We start from the raw sequence: 12,549 nt of genomic DNA on the forward strand, positions 1-12,549 counted from the left end.
CCGTTTTTCTTTCTCAAGATTGCTTTGGCTATTTGGAGTCTTTTGTGTTTCCATACAAATTGTGAAATTTTTTGTTCTAGTTCTGTGAAAAATGCCAGTGGTAGTTTGATAGGGATTGCGTTGAATCTGTAGATTGCTTTGGGTAGTAGAGTCATTTTCACAGTGTTGGTTGTTCCAATCCAAGAACATGGTATATCTCTCCATCTATTTGTATCATTTTTAATTTCTTTAATCAGTGTCTTATAATTTTCTGCATACAGGTCTTTCATCTCCTTAGGTAGGTTTATTCCTAGATATTTTATTCTTTTTGTTGCAGTGGTAAATGGGAGTGTTTCCTTAATTTCACTTTCACATTTTTCATCATTAGTGTGTAGGAATGCAAGAGGTTTCTGTGCATTAACTTTGTATCCTGCTACTTTACCAAATTCATTGATTAGCTCTAGTAGTTTTCTGGTAGCATCTTTAGGATTCTTTATGTATAGTATCGTGTCATCTGCAAACAGTGACAGCTTTACTTCTTCTTTTCCAATTTGGATTCCTTTTATTTCTTTTTCTTCGCTGATTGCTGTGGCTAAAACTTCCAAAACTATGTTGAATAATAGTGGTGAGAGTGGGCAACCTGTCTTGTTCCTGATCTTAGTGGAAATGGTTTCAGTTTTTCACCATTGAGAATGATGTTGGCTGTGGGTTTGTCATGTATGGCCTCTATTATGTTGAAGGAAGTTCCCTCTATGCCTACTTTCTGCAGGGTTTTTATCATAAATGGGTGTTGAATATTGTCAAAAGCTTTCTCTGCATCTGTTGAGATGATCATATGGTTTTTCTCCTTCAGTTTGTTAATATGGTTTATCACATTGATTGTTTTGCGTATACTGAAGAATCCTTGCATTCCTGAGATAAACCCCACTTGATCATGGTGTATGATCCTATTAATGTGCTGTTGGATAGTGTTTGCTAGTATTTTGTTGAGGATTTTTGTATCTATGTTCATCAGTGATATTGGCCTGTAGTTTTCTTTCTTTGTGATATCTTTATCTGGTTTTGGTATCAGAGTGATGGTGGCCTCATAGAATGAGTTTGGGAGTGTTCCTACCTCTGCTATATTTGGAAGAGTTTGAGAAGGATAGGTGTTAGCTCTTCTCTAAATGTTTGATAGAATTCGCCTGTGAAGCCATCTGGTCCTTGGCTTTTGTTTGTTGGAAGATTTTTAATCACAGTTTCAATTTCAGTGCTTGTGATTGGTCTGTTCATACTTTCTATTTCTTCCTGCTTCAGTCTCAGCAGGTTGTGCATTTTTAAGAATTTGTCCATTTCTTCCAGGTTGTCCAGTTTATTGGCATTAGAGTTGCTTATAGTAATCTCTCATGATCCTTTGTATTTCTGCAGTGTCAGTTGTTACTTCTCCTTTTGCATTTCTAATGCTATTGATTTGAGTCTTCTCCCCTGGCTAATGGTTTATCAATTTTGTTTATCTTCTCAAAGAACCAACTTTTAGTCTTATTGATCTTTGCTATCTTTTCCTTCATTTCTTTTTCATTTATTTCTGATCTTATCTTTATGATTTCTTTCCTTCTGCTAATTTTGGGGTTTTTTTGTTCTTCTTTCTCTAATTGCTTTAGGTATAAGGTTAGGTTGTTTATTTGAGATGTTTCTTGTTTCTTAAGATAGGCTTGTATAGCTATAAACTTCCCTCTTAGAACTGCTTTTGCTGCATCCCATAGGTTTTGGGTTGTTGTGTTTTCATTGTCATTTGTTTCTAGGTATGTTTTGATTTCCTCTTTCATTTCTTCAGTGACCTCTTGGTTATTAAGTAGTGTGTTGTTTAGCCTCCATGTGTTTGTATTTCTTACAGGTCTTTTCCTGTAATTGATATGTAGTCTCATAGCGTTGTGGTTGAAAAAGATACTTGATACGATTTCCATTTTCTTAAATTTACCAAGGCTTGATTTGTGACCCAAGATGTGATCTATCCTGGAGAATGTTCCATGAGCACTTGAGAAGAATGTGTATTGTTTTTGGATGGAATGTCCTATAAATATCAATTAAGTCCATCTTGTTTAATGTATCATTTCAAGCTTGTGTTTCCTTATTTATTTTCATTTTAGATGATCTGTGCATTGGTGAATGTGGGGTGTTAAAGTTCCCTACTATAATTGTGTTACTGTCGATTTCCCCTTTTATGGTTGTTAGTATTTGCCTTATGTATTGAGGTGCTCCTATGTTGAGTGCATCAGTATTTACAATTGTTACATCTTCTTGGACTGATCCCTTGACCATTATGTATTGTCCTTCTTTGTCTCTTGTAATGCTTTTTATTTTAACATCTCTTTTGTCTGATATGAGAATTGCTACGCCAGCTTGCTTTTGATTTCCATTTGCATTGAATATCTTTTTTCATCCCCTCACTTTCAGTCTGTATGTGTCCCTAGGTCTGAAGTGGGTCTCTTGTAGACAGCATATATACGGGTCTTGTTTTTGTATCCATTCAGCCAGTGTTTGTCTTTTGGTTGGAGCATTTAATCCATTTACATTTAAGGTAATTATCGATATGCATGTTCCTATTACCATTTTCTTAATTGCTTTGTGTTTGTTATTGTAGGTCTTTTCCTTCTCTTGTGTTTCCTGCCTAGAGAAGTTCCTTCAGCATTTGTTGTAAAGCTGGTTTGGTGGTGCTGAATTCTCTCAGCTTTTGCTTGTCTGTAGAGCTTTTAATTTCTCTGTCAAATCTGAATGAGATTCTTGCTGAGTAGAGTAATCTTGGTTGTAGGTTTTTCTCTTTCATCACTTTAAATATGTCCTGACACTCCCTTCTGGCTTGCAGAGTTTCTGCTGAAAGATCAGCTGTTGACCTTATGGGGATTCCCCTATGGGTTACTTGTTGTTTTTCCCTTGCTGCTTTTAATATTTGTTCCTTGTATTTAATTTTTGATAGTTTGATTAATATGTGTCTTGGCGTGTTTCTCCTTGGAATTATCCTGTATGGGACTCTCTGTGCTTCCTGGGCTTGATTAACTATTTCCTTTCCCATATTAGGGAAGTTTTCATCTATAATCTCTTCAGATATTTTCTGAGTCCCTTTCTTTATCTCTTCTTCTTCCGGGACCCCTATAGTTCGAATGTTGGTGTGTTTAATGGTGTCCCAGAGGTCTCTGAGTCTGTCCTCAGTTCTTTTCATTCTTTTTTCTTTTTTCTGCTCTGCAGTAGTTATTTCCACTATTTTGTCTTCCAGGTCACTTATCCGTTCTTCTGCCTCAGTTATTCTGCTATTGATCCCACCTAGAGTATTTTTAATTTCATTTATTGTGTTGTTCATCGTTGTTTGTTTCATCTTTAGTTCTTCTAGGCCCTTGTTAAATGTTTCTTGCATTTTGTGTATGCTATTTCCAAGATTTTGGATCATCTTTACTATCATTATTCTGAATTCTTTTTCAGGTAGACTGCCTATTTCCTCTTCATTTGTTAGGTCTGGTGGGTTTTTATGTTGCTCCTTCATCTGCTGTGTGTTTTTCTGTCTTCTCATTTTGCTTATCTTACTGTGTTTGGGGTCTCCTTTTTGCAGGCTGCAGGTTCATAGTTCCCGTTGTTTTTGATGTCTGTCCCCAGTGGCTAAGATTGGTTCAGTGGGTTGTGTAGTCTTCCTGGTGGAGGGGACTAGTGCCTGTGTTCTGGTGGATGAGGCTGGATCTTGTGTTTCTGGTGGGCAGCACCACGTCTGGTGGTGTGTTTTGGGGTGTCTGTAGCCTTATTATGATTTTAGGCAGCCTCTGTGCTAATGGATAGCGTTGTGTTCCTGTCTTGCTAGTTGTTTGGCATAGGATGTCCAGCACTGTATCCTGCTGGTCGTTGAGTGGAGCTGGGTCTTGGCTTTGAGATGGAGATCGCTGGGAGATTTTCACTGTTTAATATTATGTGGAGCTGGGAGGTCTCTTGTGGACCAGTGTCCTGAACTTGGCTCTCCCACCTCAGTGGCACAGCCCTGATGCCTAGCTGGAGCACCAAAGAGCCTGTCCTCCATACAGCTCTGAATAAAAGGGAGAAAAATAGAAAAAAAGAAGAAGATAAAATAAAGTTATTAAAAGAAAAAATAATTATTAAGAAAAAACGTTTTCTTAAGTAATTAAAAAAAACAACGGACAGACAGAACCCTAGGACAAATGGTAAAAGCAAAGCTATACAGACAAAATCACACACAGAAGCATACACATACACACAAACAAAAAGGGAAAACGGGAAAAAATATATATATATCGTTGCCCCCAAAGTCCACCTCCTCACTTTGGGATGATTTGTTGCCTATTCAGGTATTCCACAGTTGCAGGGTACATCAAGTTGATTGTGGAGATTTAATCTGCTGCTCCTGAGGCTGCTGGGAGAGATTTCCCTTTCTCTTTTTTGTTCCCACAGCTCCCGGGGTTCAACTTTGGATTTGGCCCCGCTTCTGCGTGTAGGTCGCCTGAGGGCGTCAGTTCTTCGCTCAGACAGGACAGTGTTAACGGAGCAGCTGCTTCAGGGGCTCTGGCTCACTCAGGCCGGGGGTGGGGGCGGGCGGGGAAGGGGCACGGAGGCGGGGTGAGCCTGCGGTGGCAGAGGCCGGCGTGACGTTGCACCAGCCAGAGGCTCGCCCTGTGTTCTCCCGGGGAAGTTGTCCCTGGATCCCAGGACCCTGGCAGCGGCGGGCTGCACAGGCTACTGGCAGGGCAGGTGTGGATAGTGACCTGTGCTCGCACACAGGCTTCTTGGTGGCGGCAGCAGCAGCCTTAGCGTCTCATGCCCGTCTCTGGGGTCCGCGCTTTTAGCCGCGGCTCATGCCAGTCTCTGGAGCTTCTTTAAGTAGCGCTCTGAATCCCCTCTCCTCGCGCACCAGGAAACAACGAGGGAAGAAAAAGCCTCTTGCCTCTTCGGCAGGTCCAGACTTTTCCCCGGACTCCCTCCCGGCCAGCCGTGGCGCACTAACCCCCTGCAGGCTGTGTTCACGCCGCCAACCCCAGTCCTCTCCCGGTGCTCCGACCGAAGCCCGAGCCTCAGCTCCCAGCCCCCGCCCGTCCCGGCGGGTGAGCAGACAAGCCTCTCGGGCTGGTGAGTGCTGGTCGGCTCTGATCCTCTGTGGGGGAATCTCTCCCCTTTGCCCTCCGCACCCGTGCTGCTGCGCTCTCCTCTGTGGCTCCGAAGCTTCCCCCCTCCGCCACTCTCAGTCTCCACCCACGAAGGGGCTTCCTAGTGTGTGGAAACCTTTCCTCCTTCCCAGCTCCCTCCCATTGGTGCAGGTCCCGTCCCTATTCTTTTGTCTCTGATTTTTCTTTTTTCATTGCCCTACCCAGGTACATAGGGAGTTTCTTGCCTTTTGGGAGGTCAGAGGTCTTCTGCCAGCGTTCAGTAGGTGTTCTGTAGGAGTTGTTCCACATGTAGATGTACTTCTGATGTATTGGTGGGGAGGAAGGTGATCTCCGCATCTTACTCTTCCGCCATCTTGAAGCTCCTCCTTTACATAGTGATTTGACAATTGCATACATTATGGAAGTGTCATCACGATAAGTCTAGTAACCATCTGTCCCCATACAAAGTTATTACAATATTATTGGTCATGGTCTTCATGCTGTATATTACATCCCATGACTTATTTATTTTACAACTGTATGTTTATACCACTATCTTCCTCACGTGTTTTGTCCTCCCTCCCATACTCTTTTGTTTTCTGGTTGTAAGGGAAAAAAGACCTGAAAATTAGCAAGGGAAGACCTGCAGCTAAGCTCATTGACCCAATAGACTTAATTTTACACAAAATATTGAGTGAGTATGAGTCAACTTGCATGGCAGGAAGTGTTGGCTCTCCTCACCCAAGAAAAGTGCAGTTTGGCTTTTGGACAGAAAGGGGTGTTTCTGTTGCCCTGAGCTTTGTAACTGCATCCTAAAAGGTGAGGTTACTCCTAAGACTGATCATTTGATAAACATGGTGTTTTTGTATGTTTTAGCACTGTATAACAGTAAAGATTAGTTTGGGAGAAGCCAAATAAATATTTTCTAGAGATTTCAGATTTTTTCTTGATTGAAGTAGTTTTCTTTATTCTATTTAGAGAACCGTATTCTTGTAAGATGTCTTATAAAAGGTAGAATTTTCAGCTTGATTATTCATCCTTTATGTTATCATGAAATGTTGAACAATTTTACCTAGCAATATCCCATAATGTCTCTGTGCTTTGTGCTGTGGTCTGATAAATTGTTAAAATCATACCAAGAAGTTTACAGTCTTGGACTCTACTTCACAGTCAACACATATAAAGTATGTATTAATATTAGGTAAATGAACACATAAAAAGATACTTGGAATTACTAGTCATTAGGGAAATGCAAATTAAAACCATAATGAGATACCACTGTAAACCTATTACAGTGACAAAAATGAAAATGACTAATCATACCAAATGTTGGCAAGATGTAGAGGATCTAGAACTCTCATACTCCTCTGGTGGGAATGTCAAATGGTTCAACCGATTTGGAAAACATTTTGGCAGTATCTTATAAAGTTAAATATAAAATTACTATATGATCCAGCCATTCCACTCCTAGATATTTGCCCAAGAGGCACAAGAGCATATGTCATACAAAGACTTGTACATGAATGCTCATAGCAGCTTTATTTGTGGTAGCCTGCAACTGGAAACAGCCCAAATGTCCGTCAGCAGGTGAATAAGTAAACAAATTTATGCAATGGAATATTACTCAGCAAAAAAGGAAATGAAATATTAATATACACAACAACATGGATGAATCTCAAAGTAATTATGCTGATGAAAGAGGACAGAGAAAATAAGAGTACATGCTACATGACTGCATTTATGTTAAGTTGTAGAAAATAAACTAAGCTGTAGTGACAGAAAGTAAATCCAGTGGTTACAACTTTCGAGGATGATGAAAAGGTTCATTATCTTGATTGCGGTGGTACATAGGCATGTACATATATCAGAACTTTAAATATGTACAATTTATTGTAAGTTGATACTTCAATAAAGCTGTTTATAAAAGCTTAATATTTGAATTTGGTGTTCTTGGAACTTTTTTTTTTTAATTTCAGGGAGGAAATCCTTCAGCAGTCTTTGTGGGAAAGAGTATCAACTCATGTGATTGAAAACATCTATCTTCCAGCTGCACAGACCATGAATTCTGGAACTTTTAATACGACAGTGGATATCAAGCTTAAACAGTGGACTGATAAGCAGCTTCCTAATAAAGCAGTCGAGGTTAGGATATAATTTAATTAAATGGGTAAGAAGCATTATGTGAAGGGATTAGGAGCTGTGAATTTTAGGTTTTATTCCTATCACAGCCACTATCTTTCTCTTTGGTCCTTATGCTCCTTTTATTCTTTATTCCTAATCTCTATTGGGATTAACCTTAATGCTCCTACCAGTTACTACTGTCAAAAAAATTTACTAATTGGTATGGTGTTGGTCTGAGGGTACTGGTTCTCCTTCCAAAGGTAGCATTTAACAAAACTGGCAAAATTTGTTTGAATGTGAAATATTTTTAACTTCCTCTGTAGTTAGAGATTCCATAAGGAAAATGTTTAATGGATGAAACATTTTATTTGTTGATTTTATGCAGGGCTCAATTTTACTTAAATAATTATTTCCTTAGTTAGGACCCTGCCAGAGGGTTAGACTAGGAATTGTAAGCAAGTATCTTAGAGAAAGCATTTCTGATACCCATGTATCTTGGCTCTACCACTTTGTAGCTATGCGATCCTTGGGCTGTTTGCTTAATAACCTTCCTGTTTTCTCATTTATAAAATAAGGATGAAAGTGTTGCCTACATCATAAATTGTTGTGAGGAGTCAAGGAGTTAACATATGTAGAATACTTAGACAGTATCTGCTCCATAGTAACCATTTGGTAAATGCCAGCTGCTATTATGATGATTATGATCATCATCCAAGTTGATCTTGCCAGGCACATTACTCTGAAGAACGATTGTTGTAGATAAGAGCCAGTGTGTCCTTTGCTTCGGTGTGAAGTTGCTCACAAAATTAGAATCCGTGTTAAAAATAATTTGGGGGGCTTCCCTGGTGGCGCAGTGGTTGAGAGTCTGCCGGCCGATGCAGGGGACACGGGTTCGTGTCCTGGTCTGGGAGGATCCCACATGCCACGGAGTGGCTGGGCCCGTGGGCCATGGCCGCTGAGCCTGTGCGTCCGGAGCCTGTGCTCCTCAACGGGAGAGGCCACAACAGTGAGAGGCCCGTGTACTGCAAAAAAAAAAATTTTTTTTGTTTTTCATACCTACCTTAGAAACAAAATGTCAGTGTCTAAATTATTCAGGTGTATTTTACCCCTTTCCTATCCTTCCAGTCCTTGCTTCTTTATCTCTTTTCTCAATTTCCTCAAGTCTCTTTTTCTAAGAACTCTTACAGCCACTCTAGCTAAGCTCCATGTTGCTGACCCCTGGTCTTGACACATTTCCCCCTAAAGTAATGAAAGAGCTGCTGCCACTTCTCCTCACTACTGGCTCTAACATTTTTCTGGACCCTGTCCCATGGTAGCATATTTTCATATCCTAAGGTTCAAGCAGCAGAAGTAATCATAAAAATGGCAAGTGATTCTGTCTTTTGCTGCTTTCTCGCTTCACACATAGGTGTGGTAGAAAGATGTGAACCTGCTGAAGGCCAGGAAACAGATTTTAATACCTCCCTCTATATTCTTGGACAGTCACCTTTCTTTATGCCATAATTTCTTAATGTTTAAAACGAAGAGGGCTAGATATAAAATACAATATTAACTAGCCCACTTAGTCCTAAGTAGGTTTAGTTCTTAATTGATTTTGACACTGTGCTCTCCTTTCACTGTTCAGATAATTGGGAATTAGCAATAGTACAAGGCTGAATAATGCTCACGTGTGTTCGAAAGTATTGACACATTACCTCATATATTTGCATAAGGGCAAAGATGTGAAAAAACTAAATCATTAAGAAATTTTAAACTTTTTACAGTATGGAAGAGGCAGGCAAACTCAGATGTTGTAGAGAGTGAAGTAAATAAGTAAGTGAACCGAGTCTGGTGGCTGATGTGGCCTGCATGCCTTCTCTGAAGGGACAGGCAGCTCCTGTTTAGCTCCAGCAGGCGAAGGTGTGCAGGAACATGGGCCCAGTGTTGCCAGGTGGTTCAAGCGAGGCTGGAAACATGGATTTTATAGGAAGTCTCTCAGTTTTTAAATGTTGGTTACTATTTTTTTTTTTTAATTTGAGATGCTGTGTATGTGTAGCGAAACAGGAGGCCAAGTCTATTCCACCAGCTACCAGTATGAGCTCTTGAGGGCAGAGTTTATATTTGCTATACCTTTTTTTAAAAATGTGATTTCATATGTATTTTCTGATTAACTGATTTATCACATCTACTTGGCTTAAATTCATGTGTTTATTTTTCTTGTTACACATTAAATGAAAGTGTGCAATATAGGTGCAGCTTTTTTCTTTTAAATCATTCTAGGTTGCTTGGGAGACCCTACAAGAAGAATTTTCCCGCTTCATGACAGAACCGAAAGGAAAAGAGCATGATGACATATTTGATAAACTTAAAGAGGCTGTTAAGGAAGAAACTATTAAACGCCACAAGTGGAATGATTTTGCAGAGGACAGCTTGGTATGTCGTTTGTATATTAGGGTGCCAGCCTCATTTTTTTATATAATTTCTCAAATTGATATTCTTTTATAGAATATTTTTATATGACTGTTTAAATTAGGTTCTGAATTGAAAATAAGGAAAGAAATAGATTTACAAAATATAATCGGCCTTTTGACGTTTTTCTGCCCTTCTAAAATCGCCCTCTGCTATTTCTTTCTTGGCTATCATTTCAGAAGAAAATCAGACCTTGCAATAAACAGGTTTCTATAAACTTCCACAGAATTTACATGGGCCTGAACTACGGATAGCTGCTTCTCATTTTACCCTCAGTGGTAAAAAGAATTAGATGCATTGGTTTTCAGTGGAGTTGAGTCAAAATGTTAGATTCCTAAAATCATAATGCTAACTACCGTGTGTTGGATGCTTACAAGGTACCAGAAACTCTGTGTATTTTGTAAGCATTGTTTTATTTTGTTCTTAAGCAGTTCTGTTGTCATTGGCAAAGCTGGGATATGAGCCCCATTGTGTCTTTATTGTAAAGCCTGGCTCCTGACCTTCATCACCTGATAAATCTTTTGTTATGTAGAGTGTTCTCATCACCTAATCAAACCTTTTTTAACCACCCTCTCTGTCCAGACAGTTATGGGAGGAACTGTTAAAGATAAGACTGAGCAGTTTTCTAAAAATGCATATTTCACTGTGGGCTGATCGTAATTATAGGGTTTTTTTTTAAAGAAATGTTTGTCTTCATATTTGAAAACCATATCCATTCTTGTTAAATGCCTTAATAAGATTGGCTTACTGAGAGAGAGTGGTGCCGTTTTCATTCATTCATTAATTCAAAAGCTATAAGATTTGGAAACCAATTTTCTTACAATAAATAACTAACATTTACTTATGATTGTCTAGACCTCTTAAGCTTCCTTCCATTACATTTTCCATTGGTGTTAACAGTGAGATAATGGTTATTGCTTTTTTTTTCTCCTCTCTTTTTTGAAAATGCTAACACATAGGTCATATGGCAAAAAGAAGCAGTAGAGATGATCTGAATCATTAGCTCCTGAATACCAGGGTTCTAGGGTGTAATTTTATGTAGTTAAATATGTAATTCTCTACCCACCCCCCAACCCCCAGCTGTCTTCTCGATGGTGAGCTCATTTAATTTGGGCTAGGAGAAAATCTCCACTTTTATTTTTTAGACAGAAAGCTGACAAATAAGCAGGCAGATAATAGGACCCTCTGCATTTGTGTGGGAGGGACATACTTTTATGTTGTTGTAGATACATCTGCTAGTTTGGATATTTTCTGAGCTGTCAATTAGAATTAAAATGACTAAAATGACAAGATATCCATCAAAATAGCTGTTTTTCTTTCCTTGTTGTTTCAGAGGGTTATTCAGCACAATGCTTTAGAAGATCGGTCCATATCTGATAAACAGCAATGGGATGCAGCTATTTACTTTATGGAAGAGGCTCTTCAGGCTCGTCTCAAGGATAGTAAGTAGGGACATGGGTTATTGAGTTTTGAGTATTCTCAGTGGATAAAGAGTCATCTAACTTTAGTGAACATTGGTTTAAAAGAAAAAATCTAACATCTCAAGTTCTTTGTCAGTACTATCCTAGTTGAATATTATTTGTGCAATTTTTTGATCAACTGCTTGTAACTATTAAAAATGTTAAATTGAAAAAAAAAGTGTTAAATTGGACCCATGATATTTACATGTACTTATATTCTAAAAAGCTGAAATTCAGACTATTTTAGTGTTTGCTACTATACTTATGGGAACTTTATAAGCAATTATACTTTTCATAGATTCTAAACATATATAATTAAATGCTTTCTTATATATGTACCATATCAATTATATAGTTTTATTCTTTATTTCAACTGACTTCATATTGACACAGTGTTTTGAAGTGGTTAAGAAAGCAAGATAGTATTAGTTATAATTTATGTACCTGGTAAGTGATAAAATTCCTGATAAATAAAAAAAATTTTTTTTTTAAATTTTTCTAGCTGAAAATGCAATTGAAAATATGGTAGGTCCAGATTGGAAAAAGAGGTGGTTATACTGGAAGAATCGAACCCAAGAACAGGTAAAAACAAACAAATCTTTGGCATTTTAATTCAGGCATTAAAATATAACCTCTGAATGCCTCTAAGCCAAACTTAATAATTTCAAGTATTTTATATCAGCCTTTCGAAAAGACAATAAATCTTTAGAAAAAACAGTAAACTACAAAAGAAAGTCTGAAAAAATATGAGGTAGCTTTTTTTATTAAAAAGAGTGGTTGATTACTTTGTTCAAGTGCCTATTTGAGGTAAAATGAAGATTAAATTTATAAACAGAAGAAAAAAATGACAGGGACTTCAGAGGATGTAGAATGAACGTGATTAGAATAAAAGATATAATGTCTTTTTAAAACCTTATTCTATTATTATCACTGGATTTTTCTGTTAGCTGTCTATTTAAACTATTTTATCCTTTTGCATTTTTTGCTCCTATGTTCACAAAATAAGCATAAAAATTCAGACAGGAAGTAGAATTATAGAATTCATATTATAAACATTTAATGATCACTTTAAAAGAACAAAATGGTAAAGGCAAGTATAAATAACTTTACAAATGAATAAATAGAGGGAAAATGTGTAATCATTAAAATCCTCCCCCCCTTCTCCCCACCTGTTTTTATTCTTTCCTTGTTGTTATGGCTTCTTTTCTTATTAGCATTGAGTCTTACACCACCATCTCTTTCTTATGTTAATTCCTTAAATAAAAGATGGTAAATAGAATATAAAATCAAAATACATAGATGAAGGAAGTAATGAATAAGAAAAAGAGGTGGCATCTAATTTACTTTCCTTTCTTCCTTCCTTGAATCCATGTAATTAGAGAATGAGACCATCAGATGTGTGTGTATTGAGAGAGCAGATAAAGAGA

General features: G+C 38.1%; 1 protein-coding gene across 4 annotated transcripts in view; it reads left to right on the top strand.

The window, feature by feature from the left end:
• Positions 1–12,549, top strand: part of OPA1 (OPA1 mitochondrial dynamin like GTPase) — a 97,234-nt gene that overhangs the window by 44,989 nt on the left and 39,696 nt on the right. For all 4 annotated transcript variants that reach the window (XM_079921577.1, XM_079921578.1, XM_079921579.1 and 1 more), the window contains 4 exons: positions 7,070–7,235; positions 9,474–9,626; positions 10,996–11,104; positions 11,625–11,704. In XM_079921577.1, coding sequence (XP_079777703.1) covers positions 7,070–7,235; positions 9,474–9,626; positions 10,996–11,104; positions 11,625–11,704 — 508 coding nt within the window. The remainder of the gene's footprint in view (positions 1–7,069; positions 7,236–9,473; positions 9,627–10,995; positions 11,105–11,624; positions 11,705–12,549) is intronic.

The sequence above is a fragment of the Stenella coeruleoalba genome, assembly GCF_951394435.1.
Source record: "Stenella coeruleoalba genome assembly, chromosome: 5".
Taxonomy (NCBI): domain Eukaryota; kingdom Metazoa; phylum Chordata; class Mammalia; order Artiodactyla; family Delphinidae; genus Stenella; species Stenella coeruleoalba.